At 41.8% G+C, this 24396-nt stretch overlaps 2 protein-coding genes across 5 annotated transcripts in view; one reads left to right on the plus strand and one right to left on the minus strand.

Moving 5' to 3' along the window:
- The window catches only part of ACTA2 (actin alpha 2, smooth muscle), a 37773-nt gene extending 14151 nt beyond the window's left edge, over positions 1–23622 (minus strand). The window contains exons 1-2 of one of the 2 annotated variants that reach the window (XM_084526211.1): positions 23385–23558; positions 18338–18472 (exon numbers count right to left, since the gene is read on the minus strand). The gene's annotated coding sequence lies outside the window, so the exon portion shown is untranslated. Of the gene's footprint in view, positions 1–18337; positions 18473–23384 lie in introns of both variants that reach the window. The other variant, XM_084526212.1, reaches the window with a different exon arrangement.
- FAS (Fas cell surface death receptor) lies at positions 9359–23205 on the plus strand. Of its 3 annotated transcripts, XM_084526202.1 has the most exons (9): positions 9382–9775; positions 16052–16220; positions 16815–16946; positions 19430–19541; positions 20020–20084; positions 20443–20523; positions 20667–20728; positions 21194–21215; positions 22015–23205. In XM_084526202.1, exons 1-9 carry the CDS (start codon positions 9449–9451, stop codon positions 22428–22430), a joined length of 1386 nt encoding a protein of 461 aa, XP_084382328.1. In that variant the 5' UTR covers positions 9382–9448; the 3' UTR covers positions 22431–23205. The 3 variants fall into 3 exon arrangements, with proteins under 3 accessions (XP_084382327.1, XP_084382329.1, XP_084382328.1); XM_084526201.1 differs by lacking the exon at positions 21194–21215 and having other exon boundaries at positions 9359–9775; positions 21990–23205; XM_084526203.1 differs by lacking the exon at positions 21194–21215 and having other exon boundaries at positions 9360–9775; positions 20667–20735.
- Positions 23623–24396: the final 774 nt, after the last annotated feature.

Below are 24396 nucleotides of genomic sequence, written 5' to 3' on the forward strand. Positions count from 1 at the left end.
TTTTAAAATATCCTAGATGATAAAAGAATTGTACTTTTGGAATTACACAGAAATATGTGCTGTTATATAGACTTGTAAAAAATAATGCAGCAAACATATTTAATACACATGCATTTTCTGCACCAGAAAAGGTCCACGTGTGTCCAAAGGACTGCAATGCAGTCTGGGACTTTCTATTTCAACTCCATCACAAGAGGATGCTAAAAGAGCAGTCAGAAAAGTTAGGCGATGAAGTGCAGAGGGTTTGGATAGCCCATATCCATCAAGGCATTCCTAGAGAACTGGCTAAATTGCGTCCATAGCAATTAACAGCCATTCTCATCAGCCCTTAGAAGTGCTTAAGGGGATTTCAGTGAACAGGAAGAAATACAGTTCATCAAAAAATTCAAGCTGTAACTGGAAAGAGTAGCTTTTACAAACATCTCAGATGAACACAGTGCTCTAAGCCAAACTGTCACAGTAACCAACATAGAATTCAATTAATAATAATAAAAAATGAGACAATATAATAGATGTTGATCAATATGGTTTTATGAAAATGACTTCTCAAACATTTTTTAGAGAAATATTACAAACTTAGTTGTAAAAGGTTCCTCCTAAAACCTTTAACTTTCCAAAACAATTAATCTAAGGCTAATTCAGAACTGATGTATGCAGAGAAGTATGGAAGCTGGCTGGCTGAAGTCTCACAACACACCAGCGTAGGGATGTCACTGCTGAGTGGGTGTGATTCCATGGGACTTTCTCCTCTCACCGTTGGCTATGACCTTTAATACCGTTATCAGTGATCTGATCAGTAACATAACAATTATAGTTAAACAAAGTGTGGGCAAGTGTCTTTACAACTAGCCACAATCTACATTTTAGATCTAGAAGAAAACAAAGTCCTCCCTGTAGAAAGCTGTCTATTACATGAAGCCTTGAGAACAATCTTTGCATCTCTGACCTGTACAGAAGTGTTCCCTCTCCCCTCTATAGCATTTTTGCTGAGTGTCACTTTGGCCGATGAAAACAAGGTGCAGACAAACACACCTGGCAAAGTGGTGCCTAACTCACTGCAGGTTGCAGGAAGGACAGGACCGCACCAGTGGTCCCCTCTGCCCACAGTGCAGTGTCAGCCTGCCTCTGTCACACCTCCCTGCAGATGTCCTGGCCGCTGCTTGGGCCTGCAAGAGCATCCTGTAATCTACCACAGTGCTCCAGAAGACTGCCAGGCAGACTGTTGGTCACTTAGCCAGAAGGAACTGGTTATAAAAAACTGATGTTCATGGGCTAGCACATACAGTTTACAAACCTCTCCCCAAGAGGGACTCTCCTCAAGCCTCACAAACAGACTGAGATAGGCAAGTTTTCACCTCTGTTTTGCAGATGCATCTTATTTACGTTAGGTAGGTTCTTCTTCCTCTTTCTTGCAGACAGTCATGACAACCACGGAAAAGATAACATGCTATTTTTGTTTATTAATTGCATTTGTTTTCTGAAAGCGTGCCAGTATCTACCAGCCAAATATTCTTTGTTCCCTCTCCCACTAAATGTGTTATTACATGCCCACCTTTAACTATTTACACAAATTCTCTGTCAGATCAAAGAATATTTTGCTGGTTTCCGTTTATGATTGTAAGAGAGACTTGGACACACATTTCTGAAACAGATATAACTGTATTTCAGGAAAAAAAAAAAAAAAAAAAAAAGAATTCCACAAAGTTTTCATTCACTCCAACCCATGTCAAGGCCAGTTGCTGTTCACTGGAATCAGTTGCAAGACAGCCATCAGCCTCACGGGGGATAAATACTGAGCGGACTCAGGTATAACCTGCCCAGGTCCCAGCTGGAATCTTCTCTGACCTCAACTGCTTTCCAATCCATTTCTCAAGCAGTGTAAGAGGACAGACACTGTTCTGTATTGCCTGTACACATATAATGTGCATACACTGGTACAGATACAGCTCTGGCTGCACACGGGTCTGCATTCCATAGACGGAAGGCTGAAACCTGCCAGACTACACTGAGGCTTTCAGGACTTCACGAATATCTCAAGTCCTTACAAGCAGAAAATGATAAAACCTGCTGCCTCATGTTCTGTTCTTCCTGTGAGTCAGCAACAGTACTAAATAAAAGACAAGCTTTTGTAAGCCGCTGTCTCAGAATCGCGGTCTCTACCATATTGTCACTCCTTTAAGCACTTCCCATATTTCTTTCTTTCAGCTCCTCGCTAGTAATTTCTTGAATAGATTTAGCAGCCATAGCTGCAAAATACTGTTGCCCACACATCTTGGAAATGCCTGGGTAGTGTTCACAGGAGGATACCAGAACTACACACGTGTTTCTCAGCATCCTAATTAGAGCCTGTCACTTATGGCACTGTACTTAGCCATCTCTGGGAATTCACTTACAAGGTCAAATTCTCATACCTCTTCAACAAAATATAAATCTTTCCTCTGCACTCCAGTTAGTCTGAATTACACAGCATGAGCACATTGCTTAATAAAAGGAGAAAATTATATAATTAGCAGGTCTACAGCACAAACACATTCTCCTTCCTGAATTGTGTATAAACAGCGTTGGTATAGTAGTGGCAGCATTAAAAACTGAGCACCACTTACACTGGAAACAGCCTGGTCTTCTCAGAAAAACAGGCTCCAGGAGAGGGGAATGAGGGACAATCACACTTGGGAAAAAGTACTTAACACCTGATTTCTTTTTCTCTACTTACAGTACAAGCTTCTGTTTCCGTGAGGGCCCAACCTTTCCCATCAGCCTGATTTTAATAATTCATAGTTATTCTTCTGCAGACCTTTTTGCCAGATCCTGTTTTTCAGGTGGGCCCTCTGAAAAGAAAACAACATGTGGGGTTTTGGACCAGATCACTCAGGAACAGCAGGACAGTAGCTGGGAGACCAAAGAACAAGCTCCATGTGTCAAAAGGCCCTCATGGCCCTGAGCAGGGACTCCTCAGGTGTGAGGTTCCAGGCAGAGCAGGCTGCCCCTTGGCGGGGCTGAGGAAGAAGGGGCTGGCAGCCAGCCCTGCCCTGCCCAAGGAGGTAAGTCCCCAGTTACTGGCATAATGTGTCTTTCCATCTGCTTTGTGCACATGCAGTGAGATCTCAGCTTCACTCGAGACAATGACAGAATTACCACTGATCTCATGTACGGCTCACCAAAGCGATTCAATGAGAACCGAGCACCCGGTCCAAAGCTTCTGCCTCAAAATGTAAGGCAACTTCCTCGCACTGTTAAAGCAGAGGGACACAAGTCCCTCTTCATTTCTCACACAGCACTGAGGAACCCGCCTCCTCTCAGCAGGCCACAAACAGAGGGGGTTCAGAGCACCCTGAACCTGGGGGAGACACACAGGGAGCCTGTGGCCTGCACTGACACCGCTCTCCTGCCCACCTGAGTGCAGAAACACCCACCCTGCTGCTCATTGCCCTCCTGGCAAGCTCCGTCCATCCACCTCTGCACGAGACATGGGCTGATGGCAGGAGGGAGGCAGCTACCATGGCGTGTGGAAAGAACGCCACTTCTGAAATGTTTGGCTTCAAAGAAGTATGCGAGAAATGATTCAGCTGAAAAAGTATCTCTAACATCTTATCTGGGGACTTAACAGGATGATCTATTAGAAGCAAATGTTAGCGTACCCCTTCTTGTTATGACTGCCCCTGGAGACACACAGATTTCTTTTTTTCATTTAACTGCTGATGAGAGCCACCGACAGGCAACAACCAACTGCTTTCTCACAGAAGCATAAATCGGTCTGTACCATGTACTCATTTCGTTTGCTTCATGCTCATAAGAGCTTGACTCTGCAGCAGGCTGTGCAGCTGAGCAGGGGAGATATGACTCACTCCTGTAGCTGCACGATCTACCCAGACCTCTGGTCTGTTGGCACAGATGTGTGCTAGAAGTGGGTGAAGGCAGAGAACAGTGACAGCCCCACCACCTCCAAACCTTGCTCTTACCACAACAACACCTCTCTACAGAAATTTTGCTCTTGATCATCTACCTGAAGCAGAATCCCCACTAATAGCACACAGAGAAGTGCCAGGAGACACACACTCAGAGTGAGACCACTGCATCCTGTTCTTGTTCTGAAGACTGTTTGATGTTGCAGAGGATGCCAAATTGCATCTGAGACGTTAGTGGGAGGGAAAAAGCCGTCCCTCCTCCCCACCCCCACAAAAAAAAAAAAAAAAATAAAAAAGATTTTCAAAGGTTAGGTGATATCAAAAACACAAGAGAGTTGGGAGTCTCAGCCACAAGGCATTGCTTTATCTCAGTGTGCTAATCTCACTTGTGTAATCTCACATCCAGAAACAGGAGCATACCAGAACAAAGCAGCCTGACAGTCCTAAATCCCCAAAGGCATAGTACCAGTTACAGTTTCAACAGATCAACTACAGTATGCTAAGATACTTCAAAATGTTTCCTTTAGTTTCTCCTCCCCACCATCACCTTTACTAAAATCTGTTTTAGTTAACTTTAAAAATATTATGAAAATGTTTTTCTCTGAAGGGTGACTGTTTGGGTGTCACTTACTCAACATCCAAAGTAAAGCCATCTGGTGTGCTTGTTACTTCCATCTTCAGAGCAGCAGTTAAAAAGCAAAACTAGAGATTTCCTTCAGCTCCTGCTTACCTTTAAATTTCAGACATTTCTCTGCAGATTTTCCTCTCTCATCCTCACTACTGGGATTCAACCTTGGATTTAACTCACAGTTGCAGGAACTTAACACAACTCACAGACTAAAACAGCCGTGTTATGCCCTAGCAGTGCCTGAAGGGAAAAAGTTCAAATAGTTCCTCACTCTCCTCTGGAGAACATCTAGCCTCCCTAACACATTATCTCAAGAGCTTTTAAATTCATCTGTTACACATTTGATTGTTAGCATTTGCTTTACACTGAGTTTATTATCTTACTATATTATTTATACTAGTATTATCTTACTATAGTAATACCATCCTCAAAAAACAACTAAGAGTAGCTAACCTGAAAAAAAAAAAAAAAAAAAGAAAGAAAAAAGAAAAAAGCCTACCAGCAAGCCACTGAAGCTAAGCTGTCTGCTGCAAGTTCTGGACAAAGACAGAGCCCTGCAAGACATTTCAGAGATGCATTTACAACATATCAAGTCACAAAGTTAAATTTTAAGCAAGCCAGTGTGATGTGCAAAATATTTGCTAAATTATGCAGCTTTCAGGATCTCAGCACACACTCATAAAGCACACACACAGAGGACTGGGACAGGACAGTCCCACGGCTAAAATAAAGTCAATAATCAAGCCTAAGATAGAAATACATCTACATTTATGGTAAGGTTATGGTGATTGGCTGTGAGAGCCACCAGGCAGCCAGCCAATTTGCTTTTCCAGTCTAAGAAAATGCTCAGTTTGTTTGAAAAATGATTTTTTTTTTCCAGCTGTGAAGAATGCATTAACGTCACCAAACTGGGCCTGTTAAACAAAAGCGTGGATCTAGGGTTTTGTCAAGAAGCTGAATTGCAAGAGAAAGGATGCACATTTATTTTAGCTTTCCTTTGGAGTGTCAGGAAGGGACTATTCCCAGTTTTCCATATTCACCCCCTCCAGAGGACAACTGCTAGAGGGACAAATGACTTACAAAAAGTTTCCATTTCCCCTTGGTTTTGTTCCATCAACCCTACATGCACAGAGACTCCAGATAAAGAGAGGCTCCTGAGATCTTTTGTTAAACAGAGCTGCAGCCCTGGATCTCACCTGGGTTCAATCACCTACATGCTCCATTCCAACAGTCCTACTACTGACTCTTCTATCACCTCACGGAGTTTTTCATTTTCCCCTCTCCTTTTTTTTTTTTTTTTTTTTTTTATATATATATATATACACTATCATTTACAGCTCTGCAGGTCCCATTATCCAATTACAATTTGCACGCCGTGTGCCAGAACTCCCTGATTCATTTTGATTAACACCACGCAGCCGCAGCCTTGCAGGACACCACAGTCAGCAGCAGTGTTTGTAAACACCACTTTCCCCACTTCTACGCTGCTGCATCAGCTTCCTCTCTGTGCTGGGCCAATACAGGGCTTCTCTACCACATCACCCAACCAAGGTGCTTTCACTGCATCACTAACCCCAGTGATTATAAGTAGCACCTCAGAATGGGCCGAGAGTGACACTGAACCTTTAGAAGCAGGCTGCATCACACTGCAACAACGCAGCCAATAGCTACAGTCATTACAGAGCATCTCTGGTCCTCAAAACCACAGAACAAAGCATGCAGCTGGTGGGTGGAGCAAGGTCACCATTTTAATGTTTCAGAGATCTGAAGAGAGGTGATTCTCCCCTCTGCTCAGCACTGGAGAGGCCACACCTGGAGTACTGTGTGCCGTCCTGGGCTCCCATGTACAAGAGGGACACAGAACTTCTAGAGAGGGTCCAGCACAGAGCCACTGAGGTGTTTAAAGGCTTGGGGCATCTGTCCTGTGAGGAAAGATTATGTGAGCTGGGCCTGCTTAGCCTGGAGAAGGGGAGGTTGAGAGGGGATCTTAGCAACCTCTATAAATACCTGAGGGGACAATGTAAAGTGGATGGGGCCAAACTCTTCTCAGTGGTGCCCAGTGATAGGACAAGGGGTAATTGGACTCAATAAGAGCTGATGATTTAAGGACTGATTCCACTCAGGTCTTTTAGCAAAAGGATCATTCAATGTTTATAACAAAAATCGTGGAACCAAAAGGGTTTTGAACCAACAAAAAAGAGGAGATGGTGATTGAGTAACCCACCCACAATGCTCTATCTTGCTCTTAAACCGAAAGTCAAATCAGGTTGTTCTGAACATATACGAGGGAGGGAAGAGGCAGAACAGAAAAACAAAACAAAACAAAGTTAGAATGTGAAACAGAAGTGCTATACTTTGGGTCTGATTATTAATTTATTTTAATTAAATCCCCACCCTCCCCCACCTTTAAAATTCAGGTTACTTAGAAAACATGAATCACATAACAAAATGTTTCATTTTATTATGTCTGAAATGTATGTTCTGTATTCTCTCCTACTTTCCTCCCTTTTCATCCAAACCAAGTTGACCAAATACAAGTTTTCTCCCCTAAATTACATTTCAAGGCAAACTTACTGTCTACCGAAAGACAGAGGTATAAGTCAATATACACAAGACAAGAAAACGCAAAGTTAGCATGAGGACAATTGTATCGAGGAGTTCATAATCCTTCTCAATTTCAACAACTCCTACATTTAGCGTGTTAATGTACCCCAGTCTTCTGTGCAACAGTAATCTTCTAACATGTACTATAGGTCAAAGGATAATTTACGTTTAATGGAACCACTTCAGTTAAATTATATTACATTAATCTAAATTGCCCAATCTTAGCACAAAAGAATTGCTAAATAATCACCAACATGCAAAAACAAACCTAAACGAATCATTAAAAAAAAAAAAAATCAGTAATTTTAATTTAAAAAACCTGCAATAATTCAACAACCAAAAAAAAAAAAAAAGTAAAAAAAAAAAAAAAAAAAGTGGTAGAAAACAAGTTAGATCTTATGCTTTTTTCCCTCTTTTATTTTCCCTCTAGAATATACACGTGGATTCAACATTTTGAATTAAGACAAATACAATACACAGGCCCCTGGGTTCCTTGATCATGTTTTATTTTACCTTAACAAATTTTCATCACCTGGAGAGACTAGTTAAGTTGGCCTTCTCAAAATACAGCAGTTTACAATGTCATAATATCCTAATGGAGTCAGTTTTTCTAGGTGCAAGTAAGTTTCTGGACAGGGACAAAACAGTTTGATGCCAATTAAGGCTTAAATATTATTTCTAGCTTAGTGACTCTCAAAGTCAGAACATTGCAGTAACATGTCCAGATGTATTCCTTAGGCATTTCTACAGCTATTTTTAACAGAATTTGCTATGATCAGTGCACATACATGGACATAGAACAACAGCAAAACCCCACACACAAATCAAAACAGCACAGTGAGTAGGCCAACAACTTCACCTTAGTTCCAAAACCTGTCATTTTCAAAGGCGGAACTGCAAAGAAACTGAAAAGTCAGCTTGATACATGTTAACTAGTCCTGGAATTTGATCTTTCCATGCCGTAATCCCTCTTTGCATATTAGAAAAGGTTCAAGGACATCTACTGGTAAGAAAAATAATGCAACATCTCCCATTCTCACTAAGAGCTTAACTGACACGTGAATCAAACTTTAGATGATGAGAGAATAAAGAAAACAGTCAAAGCTGTCACTTCTACCAGCCAAAAATGCTGCCACAACCCAAAGATGAGTGCAAAAGATGAAAGCACAACTCCTCAATGCCCACCAATATCACCTCGGAATAATTAAACAAACAAATTGCTCTCATGGTTTGTATCTATGACATCACCAAAAACCCAAACTGCTGCAGTTATCAGCCATGAGGTATGACTCCAAATCACATGCAGGCACTGTTGTTTTCGCGAGAATCTGGTGGCTTTTCAAACTTATCTCAAAGCAACCTACCAAGACAAAAATACTCCACCACAAAACAGATATACCAACGCACTCAATTGCACCTCGGGGGGTTGGGGAGGGGGGGCAGGACAGGACAGGGAAGCATGCAAAGAGTGCATGCATCCAATAGACATTTATTAACCTAATGGAAGATACCCAATAATTAGGGAAATAAAAAGACCTAGGTGTTGTTAAATACTAAGTGATGCCTGCTGAGGGCCCAGTGACATTAGGTTTTGTTTTCAGGGCAAACCACAACCCCCTAAGTGATGAATTTGGAAACAACTCTACTGAGCTTTCTGCTGCAGCACCCATCTAGATCTGGGTGGGGCTGTTTGCAGTACCCCCTCCGCCCTCACTTGCGCACAAACTTCCATTAAAATTAACAGCCTCGGGTTCACCAGCCTTGAGCATGTACCAGTTTGGGTTTGGCCTGCAGGCACGCAACACAGGTACTGCATCAAGGACAGGTTTCTCCCCACCGTACTCCATACTGCCACGTGGGAAGGAAAAGAGCTGGTTGTTACAGGATACTCTGAAGGCATCATCTCCAACACTGGGTCACTACGGTGTCACCTCCTAGTTTTATGCGGAAGTGATTAAAAAGCCTGAAATATTTAAACCAGCCGCTGTTTTTTGATGATATATGAACTCAGCTTATCTGAAGGTAGAGTTTATCTGCAGGTAGGAGCCACACCAGCAGAAAATCCAAAGAGGTGATTCACAAACTACTGAGAAACGGTGCTTAAAACGAAAGCGCCAGCTCAGTTACAACCATGGCCTTCTCGGGGCAATGGCATCACGTGAAATATCAAGAAATGCGTCAATAACTGACAGCGCCCTGTTACTCCTAACGCTACTGAGGAGGCCAGCAAGCTACTGACACTTCAAACCACTAAAAGTTTGCAGAAAACAAAGCGGCTAAAGCTAGCTACAAAGCCGCAGCCGCCCTTTTGATGAGCTCAGCCTGCCCCAAATGCCTGCGGATTGAGGATTCCCTGCCCCAAACCCGGCGTCTCCCGCAGAGAGACAGTGCCCTCGGCGGGGGGCTGCGAGAAGGGGGCTGCCTCGGGGACCCTCACAGCGCCCAGCCCGGTCCCGGCTGCCTCCCTCAGCGGGGCAAGGACGGCGCCCGCCTCCTCCAGGCCCCTCCGCTCCCCGGCGGGCCCGCCTCGTGTTTACCAACATGGGAGGAGCCCGGCAGGAGCCGCGGCGCTTTCGCTTCGCCGGTGGCTGCGGGACGGCGCTCGGGCATGGCCCGGGGACTCCTCGCCCTGCTCCTCGTAAGTGGCCGCCGGGCAGCGGGGCGGGGACGGGGCGCTGCGGGGCGGCCGGTCGGTGGAGAGGAAACTTCTTTTAGCTGAAATCGAGGTGAATTGCTCAAGTCTGGTGGTGCGCGCGGTTGTTTTGTTTGTTTGCTTTTAATTTTACGATCCTCCGAGCTGTGCTCTCCGCTGCCGCAGCAGAAGGGCAGCGGGCGCCGTGCAGCAGCCGGGTCTGGGCGCCCTCCACCCGGGGCCGGCTGCTGAGGGCTCTCGGCCCCGAGGAGAGCCGGGCAGGGCTGGGCAGGGCCGTGCCGGCAGCCCCAAGCGAACAGCTGAGCTCTGGCCCCCTGCCAGCAGCGAGGCAGGGAGGGCTGGAGAGGCAGGCGAGGCTGAGCACGGTGAAGTGCGGGCGTTTACCGGCAGCGGGGCAGGGCCTTCGTCTCGCTCGGGACGAGGCTCGGCAGCTTCAGGGCTCGGGTCACCCGGCTGAGTTTGTTGGTTATCACTCCCGTTGCGGAAGGCGGCTGCCAGCGAGGGAGGTAAGGAGGTGCAGCAGTACAGGTGGGTTAGAGCTCCAGGTCTAGGACCTCTAGAGCTCCAGCATCAGGGCTCCTTGGCCAAAGACCCTGGCACAGGCAGCAGAGGGTGAGCAGGGACCCTGCCCGTGGCAGCGATCCCTGTGCCGTAGCAGAACCGAGCCCTGCATGTGCCTGGGGTACAGGTTGTGCCCCCAGCCTCGCTCCTCGACTCCTCCAAGAACTTGCTGGAATTCCCACTGCAAGAGGCGTCACAGTGTGGTTACACCGCTAATGAACAGTGGCCGCTTGGGGGGAGGCAGGTTATGTTCTGGTGGTCAGGCAGAAGTTATTCAGTGTCTCATCTGATTTGAGATGCAACCCGCCATAAACAAAGTGATTTATAAGGTTCTGCACAAAGCACCAGGGCGTAAATACAAAGAAGAATTTTCAGCTGCTGAGGGAATTGTTTATTATCTGTCCCTGTATGGGAGCAGCAAACAACTGGCAGAAGTGTCAGTCTAGTTCAGTATCTTAGAACTACTCAGAACATAAATTAAGATAAAAACACCTTCTCTTACCTACTCCCAGAAAAGGAAGATCATTCCTATTCTCACATTCCAATTGTTTCCAAGTTTTGCTATCCTTTGGAAAGACTGCAGCTCTCCCACATGCATTCTATTGAATATATATATGTTTAACTAGTATGTTGTTCCACTACTTATAAAATCAGTAAACCTGGACAACATTTGACTTGCTCACTTGATTAATCCAGAACGTGAAAGTAGATTGTTGAATTAAACCTCAATTTTGCAAGCAACTCCATAGTGCGCTGAAGTAGAAGCAGTTGCAGAGCAATACAGCAATGGCCTATATAGCTAGAGAACATCTAACTTTGCCCTGTAAAACAGGCCACAAAACCACATACCATTCAGAGACGATGGAGAGGAACAGGCCACCACAAGACTGTGAAATGTTACATAAATACTTCGTAAAGTTCTGATGGAATTATTTACAAAGCAGGCGGTCTTCTGGAAGAAGACATGCCTTTGGAAACAGGACTCCTACTTTACTATGCTGACCCTTATTTCTTATTTCCCACAGGACTAATGCACATTTTAAATGTATACACATAGGCAGCCATAAAGCCATGGGATGACCCAAGACTCGAGTGAAGAGCATAAGCACTCCAATTCTGAAAATGCTTATCTGCTAGTGTTTCCACAGTTAACTGTCTTTATACTTGAGGCAACTCACTGAGCAAAGAGAAAGAAGCTACAAGCAAATCGTATTGTGTTACAAAAGGAAAAGGGGGAAAAGTTTGTAATTTCTGTTCTGTCCATCTCTTACTCACCCTTAGCCACAATATCATCAAATTGAGGTGGAAGCTGTTAATACTGTTCCAAGTCTCTTTAATTCAATAGTATCTCTTATGTGTTTATTAGCACAGTGCTCCTAAAAACACAAAATTAAAAACAACCAACCAACCATAGTATCCTTATCCCCCATTATACTGCTGTGAATTGCATGTGAGACAGCTGAGATGTGAAATAGTAATGGACTGAATTTGGACAATTACTTTAAGACATGACAGTAACTGAGGGTTATTAGTCTTGCAGGCACTGAACCCATGAACCTCACTTGAAATTTCAGGAGGCTATGATGCTTCTATCTGTGGGGAAATACCAACTCTCATTGCTAGGCTTCAGAAAACAGAACTGCACTTAGTCCTTCTCATAAAAGACTCTAGAATGTAAAGACATACTATTTTTAATGGCTATTTTGGTGCTAACTACCGTCTTCCGCCTTCGTGGGAGAAAAAAATAGATGGGGAAAAATTGATCCTAAAGATAGCGGAGGCAGAAATGAATGTCATACTAGAAGAACTAAGTAGAGAATCCTCTTAACTAGCAGTGTAAATTCATTTCTCTGACGAAGCCATCCTGAAAGGGGTTAGCACAAGGGAAAATAATTACATGGAAAACTGTATTAAAATTGAGCTAACTCTAGCAACCATTTGTCAAAGAAATACCAGAAGCAAATCAAAAATTAGACAACAAGTTTTTCTTAGCTCCCACTATTCAAAAGAGCAAGAAAAATCCTCCCACACCCACCTGTTTGTTTTGTGTTTTTTGTTTTTAAACCACTTAGCCCCAATGAACTAATGCACATTACCCCATATAATAAATGTTGGAGGAAAAAAAAGGCCACTGTGTGCTGAAGGCATCACCCTTCTCATCTGTAGGTGTTTATGGTTTAGAAATGGGAGAAGCAGCTGACAAAAGTCAAATGTAGAGATAACAGGAGAAAGAGAGGATTTTTTACTTAGAGGGTGAAATGTTGTAAAGCTCGCAAAAGGCCTGTATGCAAATAACATATTCACACGCTTCCAAAGTGATCTTACAGCCCTACAAGATGAGTCTGCTGAAAGGTTTGCATCCAAGGACTTTGACCTATTATGAAGAATACTCGGATGCAGAAAGAATCTGAGGACAGAGTCCCAAAATCACGTGACTTTCAGGAAAATAAAGGTCCTGTCGCTGCCCTGGGAGCATAGATGAAGACAGGTTTTCTACATCTCCTTAGCAGATGCCTGTTGCTAATAGCATTTAAGGATGCTCTAAGAGGGAAGGAAAGGAGGGGAAAGAAAAGATAGAAATGTCTCACTCAAATGCTTAGGCATTTGAAAAGCAATGCAAAATGAGTGAAACCAAAAAAAATTGTGCCAATGTGATAATTCTTACAGATTCTGCTAAGGTTAGATATCCCTGATTGCTTCTACTCCTATGGGCTGCTCAGTTCACTCCATCTTTAGGTTTGACAACAGTTTTTAGTTTACTATGAGAAAGGTAGAACAGACCCTCTGTGAGTCATTTTGGACTGAAAACGCACAGCCTCCCTTTAAATATACTCATCATAAAAAAGTACCTATCACCCCTGCCTCTGAAAACCCCTGCAATGCTTTCCGCTAGTAGCACTTGCTGCTCAGCAACAGCAAAGAGGGGAATTGAGGTATGCTCCGGAAGCTAAATGACTACTGACTTTTTTTCCTATATGAAAGGGCAGACCAACACTTTTGTATAGCAAACTGAATGATTTTAAGAGGGTGCAAATACAGGAGGAGAAAGTTTTATTTTAAATTAGGGTATTACTTTGAAAGCTAAAATCTCCAAAAGTTTTCTTATTATTCCTTATGCAAGAAAGCACTGCAGGGAGACTTTACAAGCTGAAGTTATGTAGGCTGTTGGGGCTGCTTAAAAGTCAATTTCTGAGAAATGTTCCCCACTTCTTCTAAGTGTAGAGGTGAACTTCCTGGTACAAGTGACAGTGGAGGGCTTCCATCCAAAACAAATAAACAAACAAAAAAACCAACCACCACCACCACACTGCTTCCCTCCTAACTCTGTCAGCCTAGCTTATCAATGTAAGCTTGAGTTTTGCTCGAGGGAAGCTTGTCCATGCACGCACATGGTTGAGCAGACCCTAGAAGCAATTGTACTAAGTTTTATTCATAATAGTCATTTAGAAAGAGTGTTGTTTTTTTTTCTTTAATTTTATCCTCTTTCCTACACAATTCTCTATACATTTTCCTTACACTAGCATAGCTCCGAGTCTCCTCTTTACTCCCCAAAAGCCACAGGTGCTGCTTCACAGCTCTGATGTGGGAGACGCGTGTGCCAGAGCAGGGTGGGTAGCTCCCCAGTGGGCACAGAGCTTGGCCAGGTGCAAGGGCAGATGAGGAGGAAGGAACCAGCCTAGTGCTGCGGCAGGGTAAAGGGTGGCAAGAAGTGGGCAGGCACCTCCGAGTGCTGGCTGTGTGCTCGGGAGCAGGTCGGTGCTGTGCCACTTGTCCCCGCTGAGTCACAGTTCCTCCATCAGAGGGGAGAGACCGAGCAGTCATTTCCCCACCGACTTCCTTATGCTGTGAGTGCTGCTCACATCTGCCCTCCACATGCCCCAGCCACGCACCTGCACGTGGGGCGGAAAGCCTGGCACCATCGGGCTTTCTGGGGCTGTGATGGCTGCCTTGGGGTTGCCAGAGCCACCGGCCCTGGCGTCTCCACCCTGTTTCTAGACCCTCACTCCAGTCGGGGTGTCACAATGCACCTGGTTCAGCTCGAGAGACAGTGCAACCATCCCCTCCCATCCCTACATGTGGTGGAGGAGCAGAGGCGAGGGGCTTCACCCTCATCCAGGGAAAGCCAAGCTAGGCTGGATGGCAGCCGCCCCGCAGGGCTGCTGTCCAGGCCTGGCTCCCAGAGGTGGTGTGCAGCTGGAAATACAACCCTCTCTTTTTCAGCAAGTTCCGATAACTACAAGAGTTTTCTACATCGAGCTACAGTTACAGCAGGCATCCAAACAGTTTCACACAACTTCATGAAGACTGAATGAACCAGCCATTAAATATCACCCTCTGTCAGGGAAAATAAGTTATTAAAAGTCTAACAGTAAAAATAACCAGTTTTCAAACCAGGAGAAAGTTGCTTAAATATGTATATAGCATGTCCTTTGCTGTCAGCATTAATAAACACAATCAAGTTTGTATTAAGCTGCAAGTCAAATGTAAGCTAACCATTCAGAATTAACCTCTTTCATATAGTCAATTATTCAAGTTAAGGTATCTTGCATACTGATTTAAAATGCAAGCAAATGTGTGATTAGCAGGACTTCTGTAGCCCATCCACTGTGTCATGGGTATGAGGACTACACATTTTATTGTGTCTCGTTACCCTCTAATCCCTTTCTGAAAAAAGGGACTCTATCCCTCTCCTTCATAACTGGCCTGTTCTTTCATTTTGCCAAGGACAATAGCACTGGTCCTTTTGTTTCCAGGCATTATTTTCCCCTTCCCCTCATAATTTATATTTTTATGTCTATTGTGAATTAGGAAACAGTATTCTGTAATTAAAGGAGGAGCAAGAACAGCAAATATAGAGCGTAAGTTTGCAGTTAAGACTGAGAACACTTCAAGACAAGGACTGTCTTATTTTTTTTTCCTGTTACAACTCCACACAGATAGTATCAGAAAAATAAAAAGGTCAAAATGTTCAAATCAGTCCATAATATCAGCAGAAACTGGGCTAACTAAAGGCAAGTTTTCATTTAACTCTCCTGCATAATAGTATTTCTGGGATGGAACCTAGTTCTCCAGCCAACGAGCTGTCAGCTCATTACATAGCTGTGCTATGTAGACAGGAGACATGTCATACTTAGCGCATGCAAGTCATCTACAGAATGTCCCACAAACTATTGTGAAGAGTAAGGTAAATCATGGTAGATCCATCCTTCTCTTTCCCTCTTTACACCCAAAAGAGAAAAAGGAATGGTTTGGCCTCTCTCTGGTACACAGTACTTTTTTTTTTTTTTTTTTTTTTTTACTATGAAGAGAGGGGACAGTGATTGCTAGTAAAGTTACTATTGACTAGTAAAATAGGAGAAAAAAAGCATCATACAATTTAACTTGAGAATGCATTCAAAGAAATGGAAGAGCAGCATAAATTAGTTTGGAAGACGAATTATATTCTTTTAGGACTATATAGGCATCATCTGCTAAGGAAAAAAATAATTGAATTGGAAAACAAAGTGAGAATGAGAACTTCAGTAGGGGGTGAATATGAATATTTTAATGTAATATTCATTTTTATGAATATTTTATGTAATATTTCTATGAATATTTTTAGTAACGGAATGACAATGCTGATGTAGCTCTGTGCTAGTAGTAACATGCATCTACAGTCCTTGACAGTTTCTTGTATAATTTGATGTTCTTCTCTCCTAGGTGGCTGTCTTAATTATTGAAGCAGAGTGTAAAAGTGATACTGAACATCCCATACATGTAGCATACAATAGATCTATTACAAGAAAGAGGATCATTGCTAAAAGGGAAATTAAATGTACTGAGGATGAGTACAATTTAAATGGTCAGTGTTGCAAGAAATGCGAACCTGGTGAGTATGGCGACTTTTCAAGACAGCCTTTAAAAGTGGAAACCACAACATGCACAACTGCTTTTTGCTGAGATAGCTACATGGCATGCTGTGGCTTTCTGGTTGCAGTGCTTCTGTCTAACCATATCTTTCTCTATTACAGGACATCAGACGCTTCAAAAGTATTTCTTGAGCTCAGTGCACCAGTAACTTCTCACCACAGATAGCAGTTCACACATTACATGCTCATGACAGAAAAAAAAAAAAAAATCCTATATTACTTAATACAGCTTTCAAAAAGTTTTTAAAAGTGCAAACACAGGGTTTTGCCAACAAGATACTCCATGCTTTCATGGGTTTTTGAGTTTTACACATTCAGTTTTGTTTGGTGTGTTCTCCTCCAGTAATACATTGGAGGAAGAGGGAAGGATAATCAGAACTTGATGTATACTACCATCCTGAAGAACACATATGTATGCATAAAGAATATGGATTCTGTTTGTATTTGTAAATCAAAAGGTATTAGGGATTAAAACTAAAACCTGGTAGAGGTCTTACAGCTGATGGCTTTTGTCCAAAGGTATAAATCTTATTCGTGTTTCTCTGTCTCTACAGGTTACATTAAAAATATTGACTGTCCAACAAACGTTGGAGAACACTGTGTATCATGTAAACCTGGAGAGTACATGGATCATGCCAATACTGAGGACAAGTGTAAGAGATGTGCTTTATGTGACAGCGAGCTTGGTATGTTTATAGAAATAGCAGCGAGTCTTACATGAGACAAGATTGAACTGAAAAGTCTCTGTAATTCACGAGCAATGGATAGCATGCAGATTAAATTGTTTTAGTAGTAAGATATGGAGGACTTTATTGCAAAGTCATACGTTTATCCTCTAGTTTCTTTTTGTTAAGTACAAAAAAGGATGAAGAACAAGCTATGTTGGTCTATTATTTCTCCTTATATCTGCCTTTGCTCAGCTAGGAAACGTTTGGAGAGTAATATCCCACCTCTTTCCACACTTGCCTCTACGGCACCTTTCTTTACTTTGCACAGAGGCAGATAACCCACCTGTTCCAAGATACTCTGATGTTGCTAGTTGGATTTACAGTAGTTAATGCTTCTTCACCAGCCTCAATTTTGGATTATGATATGTTCCTGTCAGATTATCTCACAAGCACTGTAATATTTTAGGAGTTATATTGAAGGACCCTACAGATAATGCATTTATTTGGTATGCAGTAGCCTACTTGTGGCCAGCATGACAAGTAGCATCTCTCAGTAAGTTCACTGATAACGCAGTTGGAAAAAAAGAAAAAGACAGGATTCTACACCTTATTTTCTTTATCAGTCCTGAGGATACCAATAGCTTGTAAGTTCTGAGATCTTGTGTTCCCAAAAGTCTCTTTTTGTCCTCACACACCCTCATTAGGAACATAACTTGATCTAACAAAAGATGTTAGTTCTTCTGAAAAATTTGTCTTACTAGATAGTTTTCAAAGTTATGGTGGAGATGTGAACTAGGACATAAGAATCAGCTTTGTTTTCCCAAAGACATTCAGCTTTGAACACGGGCTTTTCAGACCTTATACAGACTGGTTAGGGTCAGTGAAGGAAAGCTTGCTCTCTCTTGTTCATCCTCTATTTAAAAGAAAAAGGGTGTTGTAAGAAGCAGAGAAGGGAGCATTCCCAGTGATCTCTTTTGTATTCTCTCAAGTAATAGATAATATCTAAAATTTCTGGAGCTGACAGGGTGGTGTTTTTTGATATATCCAGTGTGCTTTGTGGGATATAGGATCAAATCACGAAATTATAAGGCATGTGGCGTGCCTTAGTGGGTCAGGCCAGTGGTCCCACCATCCCAGTATTTGGTGAGCAAGAGATTCTATTTAAAGAAAAAAAAATACACCCACAAACCTAATTTCTGTGTTCTGTTCCCTGCAAAGTCTCCTAGCATCCACATTTATGGGAGGGAACATTAGAAAGTTCACCTCCACATAGTCAATTATAATCCATTTATGAGCCCTTTGTGCCTGTTGGGGGACACCAGGTTCCAGGAATTCACTATCCAATGCATAAATACCCAGCATAGATTTTTTTTTTTATTTATTTTAAAACCATTAAACTGATCTCCTACCAGTTTCACCAGGTGTCCTGTAGTTCTAGTATAGCTGGACTTGCAGAATGATAGTTCTTCATTCTTCATATCCAAAATACAGTTTCGTAACCAGAGAGACAGCTCTTAACTCCAGTATGGTTGTTCTCAGAACACCTTTAGGAATATAAAGTTAACTTTATATGTAGTTAGCTTTACATTAGCTACTATAACAAGCATTTTTAGATGGGTAATGAAGATTACTATAGTGAAACAATTCAGTTTATGTACAGTGCCACAAAGGAAGCTAGTTAGTACGAAACTAATTAGAATTAGTTAAAGCTAATGGGATGACTATTTTGTATGGGATAATGTGAATAATGCTGTTGAAGAGAAGTTAGTAGAAAATATTAGGCAGGAGGAAGAGAACCCTTCTTAGGATCATTCATGTTTGGTATTTTCATGAATGGCATCAGCACTGGTTTAGCAGTGGATTTAACCAAATTTTTGAGAGAATTCATTTTTCTGTTACAGCAGGTCACTGAATGTGCTAACTCAAAAAATCCCTTCTGGTCCTATATACCAATGAAAATAGCTTTCATAGTAGATAAGTCTACTTACAGAAATTCTTTATGCAGAAATATTTTTTTCTTAAACAGTGATCTCTTTCTCATATACATTGAGGACAGGAGAAAATTAATATACTTGTTTTAATATTTCCTATTGAGGGTTCTCAGGAAGAGATAAAAACTTGCTATCTGTCAGGGGGAGTAAAGTAATTGTCTCAGATGTAAAGCTGAGAGATGGGGTACACGATCTTTTGTGGTCCCTTCTTTATACTTGTGAGAAAAAGAAGCTGACAAGTTTGTAAGTGCCAAACGAGTCCTCTAGCAAGTACTTTGTTGTGGTTTTTTTTTTTTTTTTTTTTTTTGAGATACCGGCCAGCAGAGGTCTCTCTCTGCCACCCTTGTGTTTCCAGTACTCCCACAGCAAGGTTCCTTATAAAAGCTACATTCTACTTACTAAGGGTTACCAGTACCAGCAGTGGTAGAGCTAAAAACACACAGGTCTGACAAGAGCTTGTGAGCAGAGGCCTATTTTTTCAAACTAACAAACTTTAAGAATTCGTTTTAGGTTTTAAGGTTGAAGAGGATTGTAACACAAAACAGAACACAAAATGCGTCTGTGCGGAGAACTATTTTTGCAGTTCTGTACCATGTACTACACATTGCGAGCCATGTACCATGTAAGTTTATGCTTTCATTGTTAAATATAACAGTGATAATATATTATCACACTTATTTCCAGACAGCTTCAAGACTGGGGCTAAGATAATGTTAACCTGAGGGAAAATATACTAGTTTTCCTTTGCACTTAGCTTGTTCAGCTGGCTTAACTCAGTCAAAATAACTTGCATGCAAGCAAGCTTTCCAAAGGCATGCCTAAAAGTCTGTTTACATCCAGCAACTCTATATAGCAATTTCAAAATAATTTAATGTAGTGTATAAGCTTTCCTATTGCCTTTTTGTGATCTCCTGTTACATCTAGAAAATCATTTACACACTTTTTGCCCCACACTATTTTCATATCTGTTAAGTTCTATACTCTAACATTCTGTTATAGGACTCCTTTAGCCAACAAAAAGCATTAGAGGATTTTTATTTGCTCTCTTGACACTTTATAAAGAGAGAAACAAACCCCACAATAACTCATCTTTTCTGCAGATGTGAAAGTGTCCCAGTTGAAGAAAAATGTACTCCAACTTCAGACGCTGTGTGCGGAGTGGAAGGTACCATTTTAGACCCTAGCATGCTCCAGCATCTGCTGCATTTTGAGAGGCTATTGCAATTGTCATGTTTTACACAATGACCCATAGTGATTCCTGACTGCTAAGGGGATTTGTATCTGCTGGGCCCTGTACTGACCTATGAAGCACAATTGCCCTTTTCTTCTGATCACAGTAGAGATACAGGAGCTATTACTCCTTTCTGGGGTTGACTCACAATAGTCAAGACTTTAACAAAGTGCCATCAGCAGTCAACAGAAGGGCCTCTACAGTCTGATGCAATCTTGTTAAAAAAAATAGTGTATTGCTGTATTGTGTTTCTTGGCTTAGCTTTCATGTAACGTTTCCAATGTTCCAACAGGAATGCCATCATGGGGCATTGCAGCTGCAGTCATATCTGTGATATTATTATTAGTAGGATCTGGAGCACTATTAATATTCTGTAAGTGATTCCCCTTTTTGTTATACCTAACATACTCTGAATAAGATATTCAGCTGCTTACTCAGATGTAATTTTATATTCTTGGAGTCCAGAGGAATAAAGTGACCTGGATTTTAAGAGTGTTTTGTGTTTTTCTGTTTCAGGCAAGAGAAAACGTAAGGGTATTACTTGCCTGGAGAACCCAGGTGAAACACACCCTGAAACAGTAAGTGGTATTGCTTAGACCAGATAAAACTCAGCTTGATGCAAGGGAACTTTGTTCCATTTAAATTACCCTGGTACTGCCTGAGCACATGCATGCCTCTCTTCTATGAGATCAATGAATCATAAGGAATCTCAGGAGAAGTAAGAGAAATTCTGGGTTATTTCTTCAGGGTTTGTCATTGTGCTCAGTTACATGACCAAGATGAAAACCTTACAAAGCATCATACCTCCACTGATCTAGGGTACCTGCTCCCCATGTGTATTTTTAGGCAATAGCAGTTGTGAGGTGATTCTCCAAGCTTACCCAAGTCAAAATGTGTCCAGTCTGATTCCCTAGCTCATAGAATAGGGGAATCATCAAGAAAACTGTGTCATGACATCTGTTTATCCATGTTTATCTGTTCATACATGGTTGGTACTTAACAAAAACGTCATGTACTCATTTCTTGCTTTCCTCTCTTTTCAGATTATACCACTTGTATATACAGGTAAGAGACAAGTAATTTTTCAAAATTTAGTAGAATAAAAAAAAATACAAACATGTAAATCCTACTCTAAAGAAAGGGTATTTTTGTGTAGACTATGCCACTTCCTAGAGCTGTGACTCAGCACAACACTGAACACTTATTAAAGAAGTGCCAGCTTATAATGTGCTTATTAAGGCACACCTTTTGCCTCAGGTCTGTTGTATAAGAAGCAACTACTAATTGACAATAGGTGGATTTCTTTTCTGCTTACAGCACAGACAACAGGAGGCAGCAAGCTGGATTTCTAAAACCATGGATAATTTTAATAATGGAGTAGCCCTACAGCCAGCAGTAGAATCACAAAAACACAATCCTACCTTATGATCAAGGGCAAAACCACTGTGGTAACACCCCATAGGAAGAGAATACAAACTCCAAGGCTATTATCACAAAAAAACCTGTCCCATTCCAGGACATTTCCCAATACTATTTAGAGCAAAACAGGTACAGGAGTCATGACCAGGCTTGGATGGTAGAGAGGAATGAAGAGGTTACAGAAGGAATTTAGTTCTTTTTAAGATGCTAGAAAGCAAGATGGTTACAACCCTGGATATTTCAATTATCTTCATTTGGTAGGAATGTGTAAAATCAGACCTGAAATATATTGCAAAATCACACATAAAACATACAGAGTCATGAATACCTGAAACTTGGCCTGTTTTGTATAGAAAAAGTATCAGCTCTAAGCATAGGTGCTTAAACAAGCAAAGAACAGTAAGATTTCAGTGCTAAGAGCATTCATTTCCTTTTATGCTTCTAGATGTTGACCTGAGCAGCCATATCCCCATTATTGTGGAGGAGATGACACTCCCACAAGTCAAGAAGTTTGTCCGTTATCGCCAAATACCAGATCCTGTCATTGATCAAGTTTTGCAGGACAACTTTAATGATGCATCTGAACAGAAGATTAAGCTGTTTCAAGCCTGGTATCAAAGTCATGGGATGAAAGGAGCCTATGGAACCCTACTAAGCAGCCTGAGAACGTTAAAAATGTGTGCTGTAGCTGATAAAATTGAGGAAAAGCTGAAGACAGTTGTTTCTAGCAATCAGGAAGGTGGACAATCTTATAATGATAATATTGAGCAAAGCAAAGCCTGTAATCAGGAAGATGAGAAATCCTATCATGATAATGCTGAGCTAAGTAAAACCTATTCTGATAGTTTGGAGGAGACATAGCATGGAGTCATTTGAAAATTATTTCTGACTGAAGTAGTATTTTTTAAGTACTACAGCTAACAAACCTTTTAAATGCCATTTTTGTTGGCAGCTGTGAAAGTTTCAAGGTAGTTATAATACAAACAAGGAATAATTATGATTTTCGTGGAGGTATGTTTCCTTTAAAAGAGTCTTACCTGTTGATTTTGATTGTTAAGAACTGGGAGGATAAGTTTTCTGGCTTAGTTAATAACAGTAGCAATCAAAGATTTCTACTATAGGACTTGCTACAAAAAGAAAATACTAGTCATTGGCAAAAAGGTTTAGTCCAAATGCATGGTCCTGCATGCAAATCAATGGATTTTTTACATTAAAGTTCTGGAAAGTTGCGTTTTTGAAGGTAAAAACTCCAGTGTTAAGAGTTTATGCAATGTACAATGTAGTATTAATATATAATCACATTTTGCCCTGTTGTAAATGTGATTTCTTCTTTGTGTGAAAGCACCTGTGTGTGTATATTTATATTAGTTTTCTATGTCAAATCCCCCAGTGTTAAGTAAAAGTATTATTTCCCTTATTATCTGCACTGACTTCAAGCCTATTTTGATGTTAAAACCCTTGAAGGAAGCAGGAGCTGGTGTAGCAAAACAAAAACATGGATTTTTGAAGGCAACCTACACCAGCTGTAAAAGTCTCCAGACCCAATCATGCAACAGCCAACGTTATCTTTTCTAATGCAGGAACTGGTACAATGAAAATACCATTAATAAAATAAATAAATCCAAGTAGCACATGACTTCTCTTTTCCTTCTTACAAGATAATCTATACATATCATCTTTAAGTTTTATTTTATTCAAATCAGTAAATCACAAAAAGGGAGATCATTCTCCTGGGGAAGAAGGAAACAAACAAACAAACAAACAAAACAAAAACAAAAAAACAAACAAACAAAAAAAAACAACAGAACAACATACCTGTCTTTCATCACAGATCTCAAGAGGGCTCCTCAATTCAAAGACTAGCAGTACTGAGCTACTTTGTAGGTAAAGCCTTTCCTGCTCCCACACCAATTCATGCAAAGTCTCACAAAACCTTTTGGCAGAAAAGAAGACCGTCCTAGAACAATCTGATTTTTTTTTTTTTTTTTCTAGATCCACCTGTTAACAGGATAACCTTTTTCTTTGGCTCTTCCATCCATTCCCTAGGAGGGAATCTCCAGTTAAGTGCCAAGCATCAGCCAAAACACAAGAAGACCTGCCTGAGGCTGCTCCTGGCTGAGCAAGTGTTGTCAGCTGGAGTGTGTGGACAAGTCCAATTGCTGCCACCTGGCCCCAGGGTGTGGAAAGGCCAGGACAGACATGCCAGCAGGTGCTTGGAATCAACCCCAGGGCAATGCTGCGTGTCCACAGCTGCAGCAGGGCTGCTCCCAGAGGTCATGCTGCTGGCAGGAGCAATGTGCCTGCCAGGGCAGCACCCGGCCCTTGAAAATAGATGGAAATGCAGCCACAGTTCTGTGTGTTGTACTAAGTTGAAATGAAAAGCAGGGTTTACATTAGTAGCTTCAAAAACTGTTAGACTTTTATAGACTTGTGGACTGTGCGAAAGCCACTGAGCCTATTCTGTTGCCAAGCCATGACCTGGTTCAGGATGCACAGCTCTTCCTCAGTTCTCAAACACCATATAGATGCTAAGTGCTTGGAAAAACCTTCCCGCCAGCTTTGCAGCCTCTTGCTTCTAATCTTTCTGCATTTTCTACATGACCTAACAAATTAACATTACACTGATTTGCTGGCTATGCTGCCAAAATCCCCACACTGTGCTGCTTTTCAAAGGAGAACATTCAGGCAGCTGTAGCTGGACAGTTTAATATCTATGCACCTGAGTTGGGCATCTATGGACTAACTGCAGAAGCTGATTAAGGCACAGCATTGTGCCTTGTGATCTGACATGCTGGGACAGCATGCTGCTCGCTGCTGTCTTTTGTCC

The sequence above is a fragment of the Aythya ferina genome (genome assembly GCF_964211825.1).
Source record: "Aythya ferina genome assembly, chromosome: 7".
Lineage (NCBI taxonomy): Eukaryota > Metazoa > Chordata > Aves > Anseriformes > Anatidae > Aythya > Aythya ferina.